The following is a 19,018-nucleotide window of genomic DNA, read 5'->3' on the forward strand; positions in this document are numbered from 1 at the left end:
AGCAGATGGGGTGTGCCAACCTGTACCCCTTCAACCTGCCTGCTCATCACCACAGCAGCAGCTGGCAGAGGCCGGTGGAACTGGGGTCTGGGCCAGCCTGAAGGGAAGCCAGATCTTTGGGGAGTTACATGACATGCTGCACACTTTCTTCTGACGTATGCTTACCACATCATGATTTCCCTTTCATGCTCAGGGTTTTTTTTTTAAGTTTATTTTTATTTATTTTGAGAGCAAGAGAGCAACCAGGGGAGGGGCAGAGAGAGAGGGAGACAGAACCCCACGAACTGTGAGATCATGACCTGAGCTGAAGTCGAGTCGGATGCTTAACCGACTGAGCCACCCAGGTGCCCTCTGCTCTGGGCTTTTTAATATGATGCCAAGACACCTTGTGCTGCTTGGGATAGACTTAGACAATAAGGGGCCGGAAAGAGAGAGACAGAGCTAGAGAGTGGGAGAACCATAAGGTGGTGAAGAGATCCAGCTTCCACCCTTAGAAGCAGCTCCCTACAGTGTTGGGAACAATGTTCAAAGCATGAATGAACTTTTTTAAGTTTCTCAAAGGACACATGTTCTTACCCATGATTATGTCTTTGCATCTGCTGTTCCCTGGCCTGGAAGGCCTTTCATGATCATTTTTACCAGAGGGCTCTGCTTATGTGTTGCTGCCTTTGGGAAACTTCCCTGAACTCCCATGGAGCATTTCAGCAGCCCCCACTTTGATGCCACAGCATCTGCATACGTGTGCACACTTCCCTCTCTCCCTCTCTCTCTATTTTTAACTAACTGGCTGGTGTCTGTATCCTCTGCCAGCTATGGCCTCCTCCAAGACTGAGAGACCATCCTGCCTTATTCTCCTCACATCTTCCATCTCCGTGCCCGGTACATGGTTGGTGCCTGGAAAATGCTGAGAGATGCAGTATAGCTCAGAAACCAGGACTTCACAGAGGAAGAAAAAGTGGGGGTTGTGAAAGGCAATAGGACTCTGGGTTTAGTTAGCACTTACCGACTGTGTGACCTTGGGCAAATCGCTGAATCTTTCTGGGCCTCAGATTCCTGACTTGTAAAATGGGGACAGTATTAGTTGGTAGCACATAGTGTTGTATGACAATTAAACAAGTCACAATGTGTAAAGCACATAGAACAGTGACTGGCACGTGTGAATCACTCAGTAAATATTAGTCATTATTATTACTGATGTGGAAATAGTAATAGAGTTACCCAAGGGATTTGAATAATGAAAATTTTTTTTAATGTTTATTTATTTTTGAGAGAGAGAGAGAGAGTGAGTGAGTGGGGGAGGAGCAGAGAGAGAGAGAGGGAGACACAGAATCCGAAGCAGGCTCCAGACTTTGAGCTGTCAGCACAGGGTCCGATGCGAGGCTCAAATTTACGGACCATGAGATCATGACCTGAGCTGAATTCGGACGCTTAACCAACTGAGACACCCAGGCACCCCTGAAAATGTTCTTGATAAACCGTAAAGTATACAAGAAGTTCTTTGCCATCATCACTCTTAAAAACACCAATAGAACAGCAGTGGCCCATCCATCATGATTTCCAGAATTAATTCACAACCTGAAGGCCACGTTGCCACTGTGTTTTTTTAGCAAATAAAATGGTGAATGTGACACCTGGCTTTTGTAAATGGTAGAATGACAGGCAAAATCATAATGGTTTAACAAAAGGTCCATCGCCTGACTCCAAATATAGTCTTGCCCATAAGAGTGTCCTGTTCTGGGACTTATCTGGTCCCAGACACTTAATATGGTGTTTTCATTTCCCAAGTCCTGGCTACCAGGATCCAAGGCAGAGGCCGGCAACAGAGAGGCAAAGCTTGGTCTCTTGTTTTACTTCTGAGAGGTTGGCAAGGTCTCTTTCTCGTCTGTGTCAATGTGCAAAGGGAAGTCACTGTCCATTCCCGCTAACCCTGTAAAGTTAAAAAAAAAAATTGGTCATCAGGTTGAAACAAGTAGAAGAGCTTGCAAGTCTTTGGAACTCATTTTATCTGTACAGATGAGAAACCTGAGGCCAAGAGAGGGAAGGGAACTATTCAAAATCACAAAGTAAAGTGTGGCCAGGGTTAGAATCTAGGTCTCTGCATGGCTAGCTCACTGCCCTTTCACTGGCCATTGCCTTTCACTCAGTGATCTCTGTGCTGGGAGCCCTGTGTCCTTAAATGAAAGGTGCTGGAGGCCCAGTGCTAATCACAGAAGCAGTGCTCCTGTCCAAAGCCAGGTATTAAAGACTTCCACACACACACATACACACACACACACACACACACACACACACACACACACACTCACTCCCACATATACATCATCTCACTCAATATTCATAACTCTATAAAGTGGAAACTATTATTTTCATTCCATTTTATAGATGGTGATACCAGGAGGCAAAGGAGTCAAGTACCACTCCTGGAACATGAACTGAAGCCACCTTCTGACCCCAAAGCCCAGGATCTTCCCACAATGCTCTGCAGCTCTTCTTCTGGAGCCCAGGATATTGCTGAAGGCCAGCCCTTGTGCAGGACACAAAGCAAACAGCTTCCCAGGACTGGGATGAAGTTCTGTCTCTATATACCCTGTATTACCTAGTACAATGCAGGGCACAGAGTAGGTGCTGAGTGATCATCCTTTTTTTTTTTTTTTAATTCAGGTAGAATTGACATATAGATGTCACTATATATATATTATATACTATTATGTACATTCACATACAACAAAATGATTTGACTTTGTATATTATGTAAGATGATCATCACAATAAGTGGCACAAACGTTACCATATATAGTTACAAAATAATTTTCTTGTGATGAGAACTTTTAAGATCTACCTGTTTTAGCAACTTTCAAGTACACAATACAAAATTATTAGCTATAGTCACCATGCTACATCACATCCCCATCATTTATTTTATAACTGGTGGTTTGTACCTTTTGACTTTCTTCACCCATTTCACCACCATCCCCACCCACCCACCCAAACCTCTGGCAACCACCAATCTGTTCTCTGTATCTATCAGCTTGATTTTTTTTTTTTTTTTTTTTTTTTAGATTCCATCTATAAGTAAGATCATATGGTATTTGTCTTTTTCTGGCTTATTTCACTTAGCATAATGCCTTCAAGGTCTAGCCGTGTTGTTGCAAATGGCAAGCTTTTATTCCTTTCTTTTCATGGCTGAATGATATTCTATATACCCTTTATGTATCCATCAGTGGACACTTAAATTGTTTCCGTATCTTGGCTATTGGAAATAATGCTGCAAAGAACGTAGTGGGAATGGTGATGGTGGTGCATATATCTTTTCAAGTTGATGTTTTCACTTTCTTTGGCTAAACACCCAGAAGTGGAATTGCTGGATGGCAGGGTAGTTGTGTTTTTAATTTGTCAAGGACCCTCCATACTGTTTTCCATTGTGGCTGCATCAATTTCCTACCCACAGTGCACAAGTGTTCACTTTTCTCCATAACCTCATCAACACTTGTTATTATCTTTAGGATAATAGCTATTCTAACAGGTGTCAGGTGATATTCATCAAGGTTTTCATTTGCATTTGAAAACACCACAGGTTTCCCACAGATTTGACTATGCTGTATGCCCTCCAGATAGATACTTCACCTCATTCCAAATCCCCACTCTCACGTGGTTCTATTCTGGCTCTTCCACATCCTTCAGGTCTCCTGAACATTCCTTCTCTCTCTAGCTCTCAGGAACTTTAACTGACTCAGATTAATTCAGAGCCACAGTTGGGAGTGGGGTAGAAAGTGTTAAGCACCCCACCGCCCACCGCCACTTCTTCACTCATCGCACACGTTGGCTAAGAGCTAAAGAATCACGGGCTTTGTTTTTCCACCTCTACAACTGGTGGAGAACCACCGGCTGGCTTTAACGCTTCGCACGTTAAGTGCCTGGGACAGCAAAACCTTGCGAAATTACCAGTCCTCCCCTGTTGGTTCTTACAGCGCCTGCGCAGAAGCCAGTGCACAGGCTTGGCCCTGTTGAAGCCCACCTCCGCCCTTCTCGCCCTCAGAGATTCGGCGCTCGACAGGCGTCTGTCAGGCTGCCTTCCGGTTTCGGGGCCGCGCAGGCGCGCCTGCCGAGCGTCGAGCAACCGATGGAGATGGCGGCCGCGGCTGGGTGAGGGACCGCAGAGGCCCAGAACCCCGGCGGGAGGACCCGACGGGCCTGCGTGCCAGGGGGAGCGCGGCCGGGTACAGAGGGCCGGGAAGGGTCTGAGTGGCGGAAGCTCGGCTCACCTCAGGAACAGAGACGGGCGGGCCGTGCGGGTGTGGGTTGTATGCGGTTGTGGTGGGTGTGACGTGCTCGGTGGGAGATGTGGCTTTCGGGCCGTGAGTTTCGCCTGCATTGTGCTTGCGACGATTGGGCTCTGTGTGATTGTGTGGTTACGTGGGGGCGTGCACGGTTGTGCTTGGTTATACGGCTGAGGGTGGGTGAGCGGTGGTCTCCCGATTGCTTGCGTTTGGTTCCCTGGTTGTGTGAGGTTGAGGCGTTTGGGTTCTGAGTTTGTGTCGAGTCGTTTGTAGCGTTTGGTGTGGCGTCTGTGCGCCGTGTCACGTTGTCATGTCCGCTCTGTGGGGTCGAGTCTTTCATGTCGTGTGTGGTTATGCGACCTGTGCATAATCGTGTTGAATTGTGTGGAGGGTGTTGTGCGCGGTCGAGGCCGTGATGAGTGCGACTGTGGGATGTGTAGTCTCTGCGGCATGTAGCCGTGTAGCATTCATGCTGGGCGTATAATTTCAGGATATGTACGTATGATTTTTATTTTTTACGCGGTGTGGGTTGAGAGGGGCTTGCATATGTTATGGTTGTGGGGTCTGGCTTCGTGGTTTCTAGTAGATTTATTTGGTTGTGGTGTGTGTGTGGTTATGCGATTTTAGAGTTCGGTCAGGCATTCATTCATTCACAAATGAAGCTTTCTTGCGTTTCTTCGTGGTAGGTGCCAGGGAATGTGCTAGACCCTGGGGTAAGGTGGTGGGAAAAGCGCGTAGTCTCTGCCCTCACAGAGCTTAGAGCCTTCTGTACTTATTTTATGTACTCGTGATTATAAGTTGATACGAGCGCTGTCCCACGGGAGAATGCCTCAAGTAAGAGGCATTTCCTTGAGGAAGCAAGGTTGGGTTGAGATGTGCAGGGTGTGTGTGTTTGATTTGTGGTTCTTAGGGTGAGTGCCTGGGAAGGAAAGGAGCTTTTAGAGTCCCCGCATCCGATGAACCACTTGCTGGGGAGGAAACTGGAACTGCTATTTCAGTGACCGTCTGGAAAAGGGGCTGAGATCTGGGTGTATATAGTCATGGGGTTTCTTAGAGGGAAAAAACCAGGGGCCCGGTGTTTCCTTTGCTTATTTTCTGGGTCATGGCTACCTTTCGGCTTTGAGGACCAGGCATTCCGTCCTCACAGGCCCTCTGAGCAGGCCTATCCGAAGCTGAGAGTCATACATTTCCTCTTACTCTCTACTGCGGTTTGTGACCACAGGTTCTTGGGGAGAAGTTTCTCTGCTTTTGTGGAATGGTTTTATCTGGATTCTCCCAAGGCTGGGTGTTTTTCTGAGGCGACATTGGAAGTGACTTTGGCATGGCCCAGTAAAAGTGAAAATGTAACCTATTAAGCCCTGAATGTCTGAAGCACTAAATCCTTTTATTTTTGAAGCAGTGAGAACATTAGGCTGGCTTTTCAGCTGTCATTTATTGACTTATAAAACCCACTATGTTCACTGTCGAAAAAGTACAAATATAAAACACAAAATAGATTTTTCTCTTTACCACTGGATTAAAAAAAATTTTTTTTTTAACATTTATTTATTTTTGAAAGACAGAGAGAGAGCACAAACAGGGGAGGAGCAGAGAGAGGAGACACAGAATCCGAAGCAGGCTCCAGGCCCTGGGTTGTCAGCACAGAGCCCGACACGGGGCTCGAACTCACAGATCGCGAGATCATGACCCGAGCTGAAGTCGGCTGCCTAACCAACTGAGCCACCCAGGCGCCCCTTACCACTGGATTTTTAATGCTCCTCCTTAGACTAAGGTTGGGATTTTTGTTTGGTGTGGTTTTAGCTTTGCTTTTGTTTTTTAGGGCAAACACTATCTCTTTTTCTCCTTGCATTTTGAAACATTTTTATTTATTAAAAAATTTTTTTAAATGTTTATTTTTGAGAGAGAGACAGAGTGTGAGTGGGGGAGGGGCAGAGAGAGAGGAGGAGAAAGAATCCAAAGCAGGCTCCAGGCTCTGAGCTGTCAGCACAGAGCCCTGTTCGGGGCTCGAACCCACAAACCGTGAGATCGTGACCTGAGCCGAAGTCAGATGCTTAAATGACTGAACCACCCAGGCGCCCCACTCTTTGCATCTGTGATGTAAGTATAAGAGCTTAGTATATGTGGTTGAGTAAATGACCAAGGTAAAGAGTCAAAAATTTCTGTGTGTGGGGGCGCCTGGGTGGGGTAGTCAGTAAAGCGACCGACTCTTGATCTCGGCACAGGTCGTGATCTCACTGTTGGTGAGTTTCAGCCGTGTCGGGCTCTGTGCTGATGGCACGGAGCCTGCTTGGGATCCTGTCTCTCCTCTGCCCTTCCCCCACTTGTGCTCTCTCTTTCTCAAAATAAATAGACTTAAAAACAAATTTCTGTGTGTTGGTAAGTACTTGAGACATTTCCTCAGTGGCTGAAGTGGCATACAAATTATGGAGTTGGACCAGTTGAAGTTGCATGTTAGAGAACTGCCTGGGTTTTGTGTTTGCTTTTGAAGTTGAATTTTCTTATCTTCAGGAATCTGTGCTTCCTACTTCAGCGAGTTGCCATTGTCCAGTGATGTTCTCAAATCTTTGAAGGTTTTGTATTTCAGTGTAAGGGTTTGAGAAGGCAGTTTGTGTTCTGAAACTTGCAGTGAGCAAACATTAAATAATCTTGTTGAGCGTTGAAAAGAACAAAGAAAATTCTCAATTGCTGCTAATTTGCCTGAATTGCCTCTTTTCTGTCCCTTCTTTCCTGTTTCAGAGCTTCTCCTACTCCAGAGAGGAAACCTCACCCAGAGCCATGATACCACTTTCCCGTCACCTGTGTGCCGCTTGGTTAAGCTAATGCTGTGAGAGCACTGGTCCCTTGTGGAGGAATCAAGCCGACTCTTGGCATGAGGGGTTGAGAGGGACACTGCTATGGCTTCTCTGGATGACCCTGGGGAAGTCAGGGAGGGCTTCCTTTGCCCTTTGTGCCTGAAGGACCTGCAGTCTTTCTGTCAGCTTCAGTCACATTATGAGGAAGAGCACTCTGGGGAAGACCGTGATGTCAAAGGGCAAATTAAAAGTAAGAGGCGTGAGTTTTTTGCCTATCCTGTTCTGTCCTTGGGAGCTTCAACTCATGGGATGGTTTTCATTAGCTTCCATGATGCCACCAGAAGGTGATAAACAATAGTAAATCAATAATAATGGTAGTGAACATATATCTAATGCTTACCATGTGCCAGGCATTGTTCAAAGTCTTCCCCATGAATTCACCTCATTTAATCCTCATGATACCTATTGGACTGTGAGACCCCATTTTACTGTTGAGGGTACTAGTCACAGAGAAATTAGGTAACTTGCCTGAAGTCACACCGTGAGGCAGGGCGTGGCTTTGAACCTAATAAATGTAATCACTGTGCTCTCTGCTGTCTCGCTAGACTGTTTGAATTATCTAATTGCCAGCCTGTGAGGAATATGGAGTGGAATTTCTTTCCTTAGCTCTGAAAGTGGAGGCCCATTGTATATCCATTACCCTGTTACAAATTCAAGCCTTCCTGCCATCCTTCCTTCTTCAACTATACCTTGTCCTCTGCAGCCCAGGAAAAGGAAGGTCAGAGTTGAAAAGCAAGGAGAAACAACCTAAAAAGTTAAACTTGGTTTTTGAGCTTCTCAGGCCTCAGGTTGTAGAAGAGTCACAGAAAGGATTTTTTCAAAGCAATTAACTATACATAGTGTTCATTTCTGGAATTCAGATTCTAACTCCTAAATATGATGCCAGTATTCTGGAACTCACTTTCCTAGTGATTCAGCTAATCTGCTTCTCCTAGCTGGCAGCATTTCTGAAGGCAGTGAGATTACAAAGGCCTGGATGTGTATTCACAATTCTGTGTTGGGTGGGAGAGAAGGGGATGATCATATATTTCTAAATGGACTTTGGCCTCCACATATGTGAGTCACATGCACCCTGTAATGAAATAGTCCCTCTCCATGTCTCACTTTTCAGTTCAGAAAAAATTGTTGAAAGCATTATCATTTATTACCTCTTTCTAACCACATGACAAAGTCAAACATTTTCATAATCCTGAGGGCTGTGATAAATGAGGTGTCTATAGAGGCTGGAGCAGAGCCATAACTGTTAGCAAAAAAAAAAAAAAAAAAAAAAAAAAATTTTGTATTTTGTCGTTTTCAGAGTTCCTTTATAAACATCGTTATTTCATTTGATTCTTCCAGCAACTCTGCAAGATGGTGGTTGGTTTCATTCTACAGAGAAAAAGTGAGGCTCAGAGATGTTGAGCAACTTATCCAAGGTCACACAGGAATTTGTAGAGGTAGACTTTGACCCCAGGTCTTCTGTCACCTCTGAGTCTAGTGCTGCTCTTTCCACTTGGCATCACTGATGATACCAGACCCTGTGTTCCAATCACAGCTTGCCCTGCAGCTAGAATGCAAACAAAAACTGCTCATCTAAGTTTCCTTGGACAGCTGGAGCACCTCTGTGACCTTTAATGAGCATCCAGTCTGAGTGTCAGCTGTCATATACCGTGATGTCACTAAGACTTTGATGCTAGTGGGTTCAGAAGTTAGACAATGTCTTCATTTTCCTGTGGTAACCCATTTATTAGAGGAAAAACATTTAAGGTTACGTAGGGAATAATAGGTGTGAGAATCCACTTAAAGAGTAATAGAGATTTTATGAGTTGTGAAAGAAACTTGAAAGAATTCTCTTGTGTTTTTCTTTGTTTTCCCCCTATCTCTACCTCAGAAGAGCTAAGAAATTGAGTTAAGCATTTCTTTAGTACTAATGAGCATTTCTTCAGTCAGGAAGGATATCTTGCTTCTGTGGGAGTTTTCTGTGTTTTGGAATCAGGAAAGTAAAGTTTTAAAGATTGACATCAAAGATTTTTGAGAAATCCTTTGAAAAGCATTTGGTCTTTTGGTTCTTAGACATTTTATGACATTGCTGGTTTTGTCAAGTGAATTATTAAAGCCAAAAGAGCAAACCTGGATACCAGGTTTTGGAGGTGGTTTAAGAAAGAAAATATAAACTTGTCATTAAGTGGTCAGTGAGTTTGGGCCCCAGCCCTGCTTCAGCTTCAGTTTAGCACATGTACAGTAAGTATAAGAAAAGGTAATTGAAAATTAACTGTGGCTTTTGCTTTGTGTTTTTTTTTTTTTTTTTTTTTAGTAGTTTTTTTTTCCTCTGCTTTGTGCTTTTAAAGATATATGGGATTGTTCTTAATTGGCCTCCTCTTGAAGGGCTATACCTGGGAAGGTGGCCAGTGTGTTCTTCTATCCTAAAGTGGTTAAATTACATGGACTTGCCTGTTTAACTGGACACAGCTTAGTTTTGTTTGCAGAAGTGAATTTGTGTCTGCTAACTCCAATTTCCTGTCTGCTAACCCTTTGTTTACCGTTTTCTGTTTTCTCTCCCCTATTGTTAAGAATGTCATCTGGTGGACCTTATTTTTCCAGGTGGAGAAAGCCATCTCAGAGTGACCGATAATCAGGGAATTTGCTTATTAGCTTGACCGCCTAACAAGGACATATATGTATAAGCTTAACACTTTCTCCCTCTGCCTGCCAGCCCCTCCATATCTGCATTTCCCTAGAGTTTTGAAAAGCTTTGGTAGTTTTTAATGTTGTTCAGGTAACAGCAGTTCAGAATTCAGGGAATTCCATGAAGTAGTGATCTATTAAATGTAAAAGAAATTACATTTTGTGTTAAACCTGGTATTTTCTACTATATTCTAGTGGCAGTAAGGGATAGTCATCCAAGACTTAAGAACATTAATGAGAGCAACTTAGGATCAAGAATTCTTTTTTCCCACCAGTTGACTGTTCTCCTTCAACAGCAGGTCCTCTTAGCACAGGGGGCAGAACCCCTGTTCTGTGGAGGCATAGTTTTTGAGTTGTGCTGACTGGGGAGAGCTGGGGTTCTCATTTCAAACAGATGGGGTTTCCACTTCCAGCACTGCTGCCTTATAAGCTCTGTGATCTTGGGTGCAGCAAGTTTCCCCCCCTCTTTGATGTCATGTCCTCATTTACAAGTAGGGATACCACCTGCCTCATAATGTTGTGAGCATGAATTGGCCTAATGTATTTGAAAGCACTTTGTGCCTGGTACATGCAAGGAATCAATCCAGGAAACATTCATTTTCTCTTGTTACCAAGTCTGGTTCCCTTTGCTTATGTTGTAGGTATTATATCTGTTTCTTGAAGCTTTTTGTCAGTGTCAGCACACATGCATTCATTAAGTGAGTGGGGGAAGAAGAACTCTATGTACAGATAAGCATTATGGGGAGCACCAGCCCAGGTGTTGGTTTACTTCCATCCTGGAAGTAAATAAGAAGTGTTTCCTCATGAGTCCATAGAGTAAATTAATTAATACTGTAGAATTTAACTTTAAAAACTTTGTTTTAATTGAAATATACTTTACAAATAAGTTTTTAAGTGTGCAATGCAGTAAGATTTGAAAAATGTATATACCCATGTAACCACCTCCCCAATTAAGATCTAGAAGAAAAAAATTTCCATTTCCTTGGTCCCCTCATTGAATTTGACTTTAATACTTTTATTTAATTGGGCTCTTAAATTTGGCAACAACTAGTAATGTAGCTACATACTGGCTACATAAACCAACTTACTGCTAATACTGACTAGTGAATGGATTGCTCTGGGGGTTTATCATTGCAGTTTATTTGGGATCCAAAAATTTTCAAATGAAGTATAGTCATTTCATCACTTTTTGTGTTTGAGATTTCCCTTGACTTTGTGCTAGATGTTCTTTGTGGACTCATTTATGGTGTTTGTTTGATTTTTCCAGGTCTTGTCCAGAAGGCTAAGAAAGCCAAGAACAGGCTGTTGAAACGAGAAGGAGATGACCGAGCAGAATCGGGGACACAGGGCTATGAGTCTTTCAGCTATGGAGGGGTTGACCCTTACATGTGGGAACCCCAGGAACTTGGTAAGAAATTCTGTTCCTTCATTCAGCAAATGTTTGAGCATCTTTATGTCCTAGGTGATGTTTTAAGAGTTGAGGAGGCATCAGTAAACCAGAATGGTCTAAACTTCTCACGGTTCTTATGTCCCAGTGGGGGCGAAAATGGACCAGAATGAGCCCAGCACCTACTTTGTGTTAGGCACTGCTTTAAATGCTTTACACGTGGACTCATTTAATCCTCACTGCACTTGATGGGGACCTTCCCAGAGTCAAACAGCTAAGCAGCTACAGAAATGAGATAGGAATCCAGGTGTTTGACATCAGCTCCGGCATTGACTTGGCTGTCTCCTCTCATGTAGTAGATTACCTGTCTAGCAAGAGGCACTCACTGATTTGTGCAACTTAATTTTCGAAACACATAATTATCATACCATCTACTGACTTTTAAAATAATCATCTTTTGGGATGATGAAAATGTTCTACACTTTATTTCGGTGATGGTTGGTTGTAGAACTCTGAATATACTAAAAACCAAGGAATTTGTGTGCTTTAAATGGTGAATTGTATGTCCATGAGTAATAACAGAGCTGTTACCAAAACTGCCACGTGATGTTGAACTAGCTAATCTTACATGTCCTTTAACTGTTGAATGATAACAAATTTAATATAACATTTTATGTCCATGCAATAGATAAATAATGATTTACTCATGAGGCTCTATTAACTTTCATATTTATTATCTTCAGCACCTTTCACAAAAGCTTTGTGAGCTGTAAAGGGTAGTGATGCTCATTCCCATTTACAGATGAGGAAATAGGCTGTATGAAGGGAACTGATATTTATCCAGGGTCATCTACTGTTTTCTTCTTGTAGGGCCACTATGGAATGCTTCTTTTTGGATGAGAAAAATCTTAGAACTGCACTGTCCAATAGGATAGCCACTAACTACATGTGGCTATTTAGATTTAAATAAATTAAAATCAAGTAAAATTTAAAATCACTTCCTTAGGGACGGCTGGGTGGCTCAGTTGGTTAAGTGTCCAACTCTTGATTTCAGTTCAGGTCATGATCTCACGGTTATAGAACTGAGCTCTGAGTTGGGCTCTGTGACAGTGTGGAACCTGCTTGGGATTCTCTCTTCCCTCTCTCTGCCTTTCCCTCAATCGTTGCCTCTCTTTCTTTCTCGCTCTCAAAATAAGTAAACTTAAAAAAAAAGTCATTTCCTCAATCATACATTAGCCACTTTTCAAGTGTTTAATCTGCACCTGTGGCTAGTGGCTGCCAAAGTGGAGAATGGAAACATTTTCATCATGGCAGGATAAAATGGCTTTAAAAATAAGTATACAACGTAACACTGTTAATTATACTTACATAAAAAAATAAAAATTTCAAATCAACGTGTTGTACACCTGAAACTAATATAGCATATGTTAATTATACTTCATTTTTAAAAAATAGTAATTATACATATAATTATGAGTTAATATGAAAGTATGTAGGAAAATTTGTGGATTCTTATTAGCTTTTCAATAGCCTGTTTTATGATTACCAGTGTTAAATTATCAGAGCAATTTTCTGATTAATTTGCCTGTTTTCAACAACCGATGAAGTCAAAATTGTGGAAGGTCAAGAGAATGGCAGATTTTAGAAGTTCATATTTAGGTCATCCCTAGGAATTTGAAATTAAATTTAACTAGATATTAGAGAGTATGGTAGGGGAGAAAAGAACGAAGATGATGCAGAGGGTAGCATGTGAGAAGCTCCAGGTAGGGTCCAAGGTATAAATGAACCGGCCATGGTTGAGAAGAGGAGGGGGACTGTGTGCTGGGGGGGTGGGGCCAGGTGCAAGGGAAGGGTTGGTGTTTCGGAAGAGGGAATATTTCAGATCTGCTGAGGCAACAAGCTACTTGATTCCGTTTGTGTGAGAATGTTCATCCTGGGTCTTTGCTGCTGGACTGAGCAAGGTATCAGTTTAACTGGCTCCTCCTGTGGCATCTGTTAGCATTTACATTTTGGGGACTATTTTGAGAAGGTCTGTTTTGATTCTGATGAAAAACCATAGTGTACCAACTTTGGAAAGTACAGAAAAGTATGAGAGATTTTTAAAAATTGCCCATAATGTTAGTGTCCTTTTTACTGAACAAAAATTCATGTGCCAGACAGCGCTCTAAGGGCTTTATAAATTTTAACTTTTTAATCCTCCTAATAACTCTGTGGAGCGAGTGCTATTCTTATCCCCATTTTATAGATGAATGCTCCCAAGTTACAGAGATGTTAAGGAACTTGTCTAAGGTCGCACAATGTGTGGCAGAATTGAAACTTGAGCTCCGGCTGGCTCCGGTTCAGGCTCTTATCCACTGTACTCCGAGGTCTCTGGTATTGTACTCTGTGGCCTCCAAGGTAACCATGGTTAATTAACATTTTAGCAAATTTGTTTCCGTTTGTTTGTCTTTGAACTTTTAGTAAGACTCTAAACTAGAATTTCTACTTGCGTGTAAAAGTCATTGAGGATAAGCAGCAAGGGAGAGGGGCTCTTTCATAGGAATGACAGGTCATTTGTCTCCCCATCTCCTCTCCTTCTAGGTGCTGTGAGAAGCCATCTTTCCGACTTCAAAAAACACCGAGCTGCCAGAATTGACCACTATGTTGTTGAAGTCAATAAATTAATAATCAGGTTAGAGAAGGTAAATTTTGTTGTTTTAAAACCTTTTTTTTCTGCAAGTGTAACTTTTCTGGGAGAAAAGAATTCTATTTCTACAGTGTGTACCATGTATGTTGTATCTGTCTGATGCTGGCAGAGAAAACGCCCCATCTAGAGCTCACCTAGAGAGGTGCAGAGGACCTGCTTGGGCAGGTCTAGCTTGGGCTGGTTTTACTGAAGGAGATGGCCCCGGTTGACAGACTTGCCACATAGCCAGGCTTTCCTTTTCCTTTCTCTGAAGCCTACTTGGCTGCTGGAAAACCTTTCTGCCTTCAAATTATTTCCTCTTTTGGGTGTCCCAAGTACAAACACGCAGTGGGGCATGGTGTGTGATACTTGATAGCAAACTGAGAAACTGGTGACAAGGTTTGTGAGGACTACTCAGCCAGGGCCAGTGTTAGTGTGGGAACTTCTTAACTGAGCCTTCTTGTCCTGTAGTACCAGAGTGCATCTTCAATACCGCAGTCATTTTTTTTTTTTTTTAATGTTTATCTATTTATTTTGAGAGAGAAAGAGAGTGCGTGATCAGGGAGGAGCAGAGAGATTGGGAGAGAGAGAGAATCCCAAGCAGGCTCAACACTTTCAGCATGGAGTCCCGATGTGGGGCTAGAACTTAGGAACTGTGAGATCATGTCCTGAGCCAAGATCAAGAGTCAGACACTTAACCAACTGAGCCATTGAGACACCCTAATACCACAGTCGTTCTGTTCTACTCTGACCCTAGAAATGCTTGCTGTGTATGACCTGGATTGTGTCGTGGGCATGGTAGCACCTGCAGGTATAGTTCTTGATGTGTACTCTGTAGGACAGAAATATGTGGCCAGTTTCATTGTCCAGGAGGACCGTGGAGAATCAGGAATTCTCCATTGCTTTCAATAGCCACACCCACCACATCTTGGCCTACCCCTGCTTATTGCTTAAATGGGGAGCTGACAATAAAGAGATTGGAATCGGGTCACGGAAAGGGAGCTGCCTTCCAGATGCAAAGCTAATACTCTGTCTCATGCAAAATTGCTTTTGTGGCTTTGTGGGGTTGGTGATGACAAATGAGACTTGAGAAATGAAGATGTGCAAATTCCTGCTTGATGCCTTTTGCCTGTGGAAAGTGTGTACATCACCTGTTTAACTCTATTTGCACTGTTTTCTCTTTGTCAGCTCACTGCATTCGACAGAACGAATACTGAGTCTGCTAAGATACGAGGTGACTCCAGAATTTTGCTTACATTCATTCTGTTTATCTTTCTTCCTGATCACACCTCTTTTTTTTAAAATGGCTTGTTTTTCTGTTTGTTTGATTTTTGTTTTGTTCTTCCCAAAGCAATAGAAAAGTCAGTGGTGCCTTGGGTCAATGACCAGGATGTTCCTTTCTGTCCAGACTGTGGGAATAAGTTCAGCATCCGTAACCGCCGCCACCACTGCCGGCTCTGCGGGTCTATTATGTGCAAGAAGTGTATGGAACTCATCAGTCTCCCTTTTGCAAGTAGGTAACGTGGAGGCGGTGCCCTGGACCCTGATCTCCTCTTGTGACTACCTTGTTTGCTGATCACCACTTAGTGATTTTTTTGAACATTTTTGTCTGAGTTAATGTTCTATGGGTCTTCATCCATTCACTTACTGATTCCATGAAGCCTGCTATAGGCTAGGCACTGCCAGGGCCCAGGGATACAATGGTGGATAACAAGGGCTGACAGACTTTTTCTGTAAAAAATCAGATGGTAAATGTTTTAAGCTTTGTGTGCTACAGGCGGTCTCTGTGACATTTCTTTTTTTTTTTTTAAAAATTTTAATGTTTTTATTTATTTTTGAAGGAGAGAGAGAGAGAGAGAGAGAGAGAGAGAGAGAGCATGAGTGGGGGAGGAGCAGAGAGAGAGGGAGACACAGAATCTGAAGCAGGCTCCAGGCTCTGAGCTGCCAGCGCAGAGCCCGATGTGGGGTTGGAACTCACAAACTGTGAGATCATGACCTGAGCCGAAGTTGGAGGCTTAACCAACTGAGCCACCCAGGTGCCCCTCTTTGTCTTTTTTTAAACAACCTTTTAAAAACCATACTTAGCTCAAGGGCCATACAAAAGCAGGCTGGTCTTGGTTTGCAGGTCATGTTTGCCTGCCTCTGGTCTTTAAGACATCATCCATTCTCCTAAAGGGTCTAGCATCTAGCAGAGGATACAGACTTACAGACAAATAATTGCTTTATAAAGAGATAAGTACTATGAGAGACATTGTGTCAGACACTCAGGAGAGCTGACCCAATTGTGGTCAGCCCTGCTTGGAAGTGGAGCTTGTAAGAGAAGGTCTTAAAATATGAGTACCAGGCTGTCCTTCCCTTTGAGGTTAAAGTCACAAACCGTTCACTGTCATATAGAACAGACCGTAACGTCATAATATGAGAGACACTGAGTGCTGGGGAGATCAAGAGCATGGATGTTCAGGTTTGGGAGGTGATGTTCTAGAAGAGCCTTTAAGAGAATCAGGATTGCGGGGCGCCTGGGTGGCTCAGTCGGTTAGGCGTCCGACTTCAGCTCAGGTCACGATCTCGCGGTCTGCGAGATCTGCGAGTTCGAGCCCCGCGTCGGGCTCTGGGCTGATGGCTCAGAGCCTGGAGCTTGCTTCCGATTCTGTGTCTCCCTCTCTCTCTGCCCCTCCCCCGTTCATGCTGTGTCTCTCTCTGTCTCAAAAATAAATAAACGTTAAAAAAAAATTAAAAAAAAAAAAGATAATCAGGATTGCAAAGAGAGCAGGAGGGAACCTGGGTAGAGTGAAGAGCAGGAGCAAAGCTGTGGAAAGGCCCTGGGGAAGGTTAGTAGATGAGCAAGTAGAATAGTTGGGGGAGTGTAGAAGACACATTTGAGAATTATGGGGACGGTGGCTACAAGGTTTGCTTGAACCAGAGGATCAGAACTCTGAGTCTCAGCTAGTTAAAAGTTGTTAAAGATGATCTCCTGGGCTTTGGGCCAATTCTGGGACATTTAGTGTGGTTTTGCAACCCTGGAGAGTTCTGCTAACTCTGCATGTGCTGTTGGCTACAGAGCATCTGGGCAACATGGGGCAGAAGCAGATGTTTCCTCTGTCCAGTTCTCACAGTCAGCAGGCACACATTACCTTGATACCTTCCCTTTCTCCCTGAGACTGACTTTGTGTCTCACCTGAGACTTCATAAGCTATGTTTTTGGGACACTATTCACCTTTCTTGTCTTGAGCTAATTAATCAACATTTACTGGGCAGCTGCTATGGGGTAGCCCTGTTGTATATATCGGGGTACAAGTATGAAAGGGCAATTCCTACCATCGTAGAGTCACAGATTCATAGAACAGCCCTGGGTATACATAGCACTGTCATACTGGGACAAAAGTGGAGAGTGCTCTAAGAGGGATGATATGGTAGGAACTGATAGGAAGGGCAGATTTTTTTTTTTTTTTTTTGTCTCAAGGAATATAGGGCTTCCTGAAGGATGTGCCATTCGAGCTGAGCTTTGGAAAGGGTAGGAGTCAGATGTTTGGAGGCGGGGAAGTCTGTCAGGACAGTCTAGGGATTCGATTGGTTGGAGGCAGAGCAAATGGAGGAGGGCAGTTAGGGTCAGGTTAGGAACGGGCCTCAGAGCCTCAAAGAGACCTTCCTAGACTGTGTGGCTCTTTCCTGGCTGGCAGTGAGAGTCTCTCCCACTGCAGAGCCTGACCCCAGGACGGCAGAGGTCTGGTGCTTCTTGCCAATAGACACAGCCTGTATCAGCACCTGTGGCACTCCCCTCTGTTGTGAGCACTAGGGTGATTGGAGTCTGCGGGCTCACTGCTGCCTGTCCTGTGTTGTGCTTTACAGATAAGCTTACCAGTGCCAGCAAGGATTCCCTGAGCACCCACACCAGCCCCAGCCAGTCACCCAACAGTGTCCATGGCTCCCGCCGGGGCAGTATCAGCAGCGTGAGCAGTGTAAGCTCTGTCCTGGATGAAAAGGATGACGACCGGATCCGCTGCTGTACACACTGCAAGGACACACTACTGAAGAGAGAGCAGCAGATTGATGAGAAGGAGCACACCCCCGATATTGTAAAGCTGTATGAGGTGACTCACTGTGTGCGGTCCTGGTCTGATGCAAGATGCAGATTTGGCTGTTAATTATGTACACGCCTGCACATTTTGGAGATGCTTTGGGAAGTTGTTCCTCTGAATCACTTTTAGTCTCTGCCGAAGGGCTATAGTGTGATTTCCTAGCTAGGGCCCTGGGTAATTCACAGAGTCATTGGGGGTGTGTTGCAACAACCTCGTTCCCTCTCCCTTCCTTGCCTACTTGAAAGCAGGAAGTTGGAGACTTTGGTGGCCCAGGGGCAAAAGGAGGAAGGATGGTTGCCGTAGGGTGTGGGCAGGATTTGGGGGTGAGGGCAGAAGCTGGAGCAGGTGGTAAACAGTGGGCCAGAGGAGTCCTGGGAAACTCACTTGGAAGCTTCAGGCTTTATGAGTTTGAGTGACTGCCCATGAGCATAGAGCTTCCCCTTTAAAAAACTTTTTTTTATGTTTATTTTTGAGAGAGAGACAGAGTGTGAGTGGGAGAGGGACAAAGAGAGGGAGAGACACAGAATCCCGAAGCAGGTTTCAGGCTCTGAGCTGTCAGCACAGAGCCCAGTGTGGGGCTCAAACCCACGAACTGCGAGATAGAGCTTCCCCTATTAAGTCCATTCAGTTGCCTCAGCTGTCGTTACCACCAGCAGTCCCAAAACACCATTGGTAGATGCTCACTTTGAGTGGAACGTAGTGTAATGAAAAATGGGATTTAGTGTCAGCCTGGAGGTGAGACTGCCTCAGCCTCCCAGTGGCCAGGGGGACCTGCAGGCCAAGGAGAAATTGCCAAGTGAAGGTTTCGCAGGGAGGTGATAGGAGATGGGGAGGAGATCAGCCTGGGCAGCAGAAGCAGCTCATGCACAACCCTGAGCAGAGGAAGAGTGTATAGGTCTTCTCGACTTACAATGGGGTTACATCCTGATAAACCCAACCAAAGTTGAAAATATCCTAAGTCAAAAATGCATTTAATACATCTCACCTACTGAACATCATAGTTTGGCCTGGCCTTAACCGTGCTGGGAACACTTATATTAGCCTCCGGTTGGGCAAAATCCTCTAACAGAGACCCATCTGATAATGAAATGTTGAGT

At 44.1% G+C, this 19,018-nt stretch overlaps 1 protein-coding gene across 7 annotated transcripts in view; it reads left to right on the forward strand.

Moving 5' to 3' along the window:
• The first annotated feature begins 4,079 nt into the window (after positions 1 to 4,079).
• Positions 4,080 to 19,018, forward strand: part of RBSN (rabenosyn, RAB effector) — a 30,525-nt gene continuing 15,586 nt past the window's right edge. For 2 of the 7 annotated variants that reach the window (XR_006214973.1, XM_042979559.1), the window contains exons 1-7: positions 4,126 to 4,217; positions 7,014 to 7,319; positions 11,061 to 11,201; positions 13,761 to 13,861; positions 15,034 to 15,079; positions 15,197 to 15,358; positions 17,692 to 17,933. Coding sequence is in view for 6 of the 7 variants with exons in the window: in XM_042979559.1 (XP_042835493.1) it covers positions 7,172 to 7,319; positions 11,061 to 11,201; positions 13,761 to 13,861; positions 15,034 to 15,079; positions 15,197 to 15,358; positions 17,692 to 17,933 (840 nt within the window). In the remaining variant the exon portion in view is untranslated. Of the gene's footprint in view, positions 4,218 to 5,956; positions 6,049 to 6,353; positions 6,375 to 7,013; positions 7,320 to 11,060; positions 11,202 to 13,760; positions 13,862 to 15,033; positions 15,080 to 15,196; positions 15,359 to 17,691; positions 17,934 to 19,018 lie in introns of those variants that run through there. The other 5 variants (XM_042979560.1, XM_042979561.1, XM_042979562.1 and 2 more) reach the window with 5 other exon arrangements.

This window comes from Panthera tigris, chromosome A2, assembly GCF_018350195.1.
Source record: "Panthera tigris isolate Pti1 chromosome A2, P.tigris_Pti1_mat1.1, whole genome shotgun sequence".
Classification (NCBI taxonomy): Eukaryota; Metazoa; Chordata; class Mammalia; order Carnivora; family Felidae; genus Panthera; species Panthera tigris.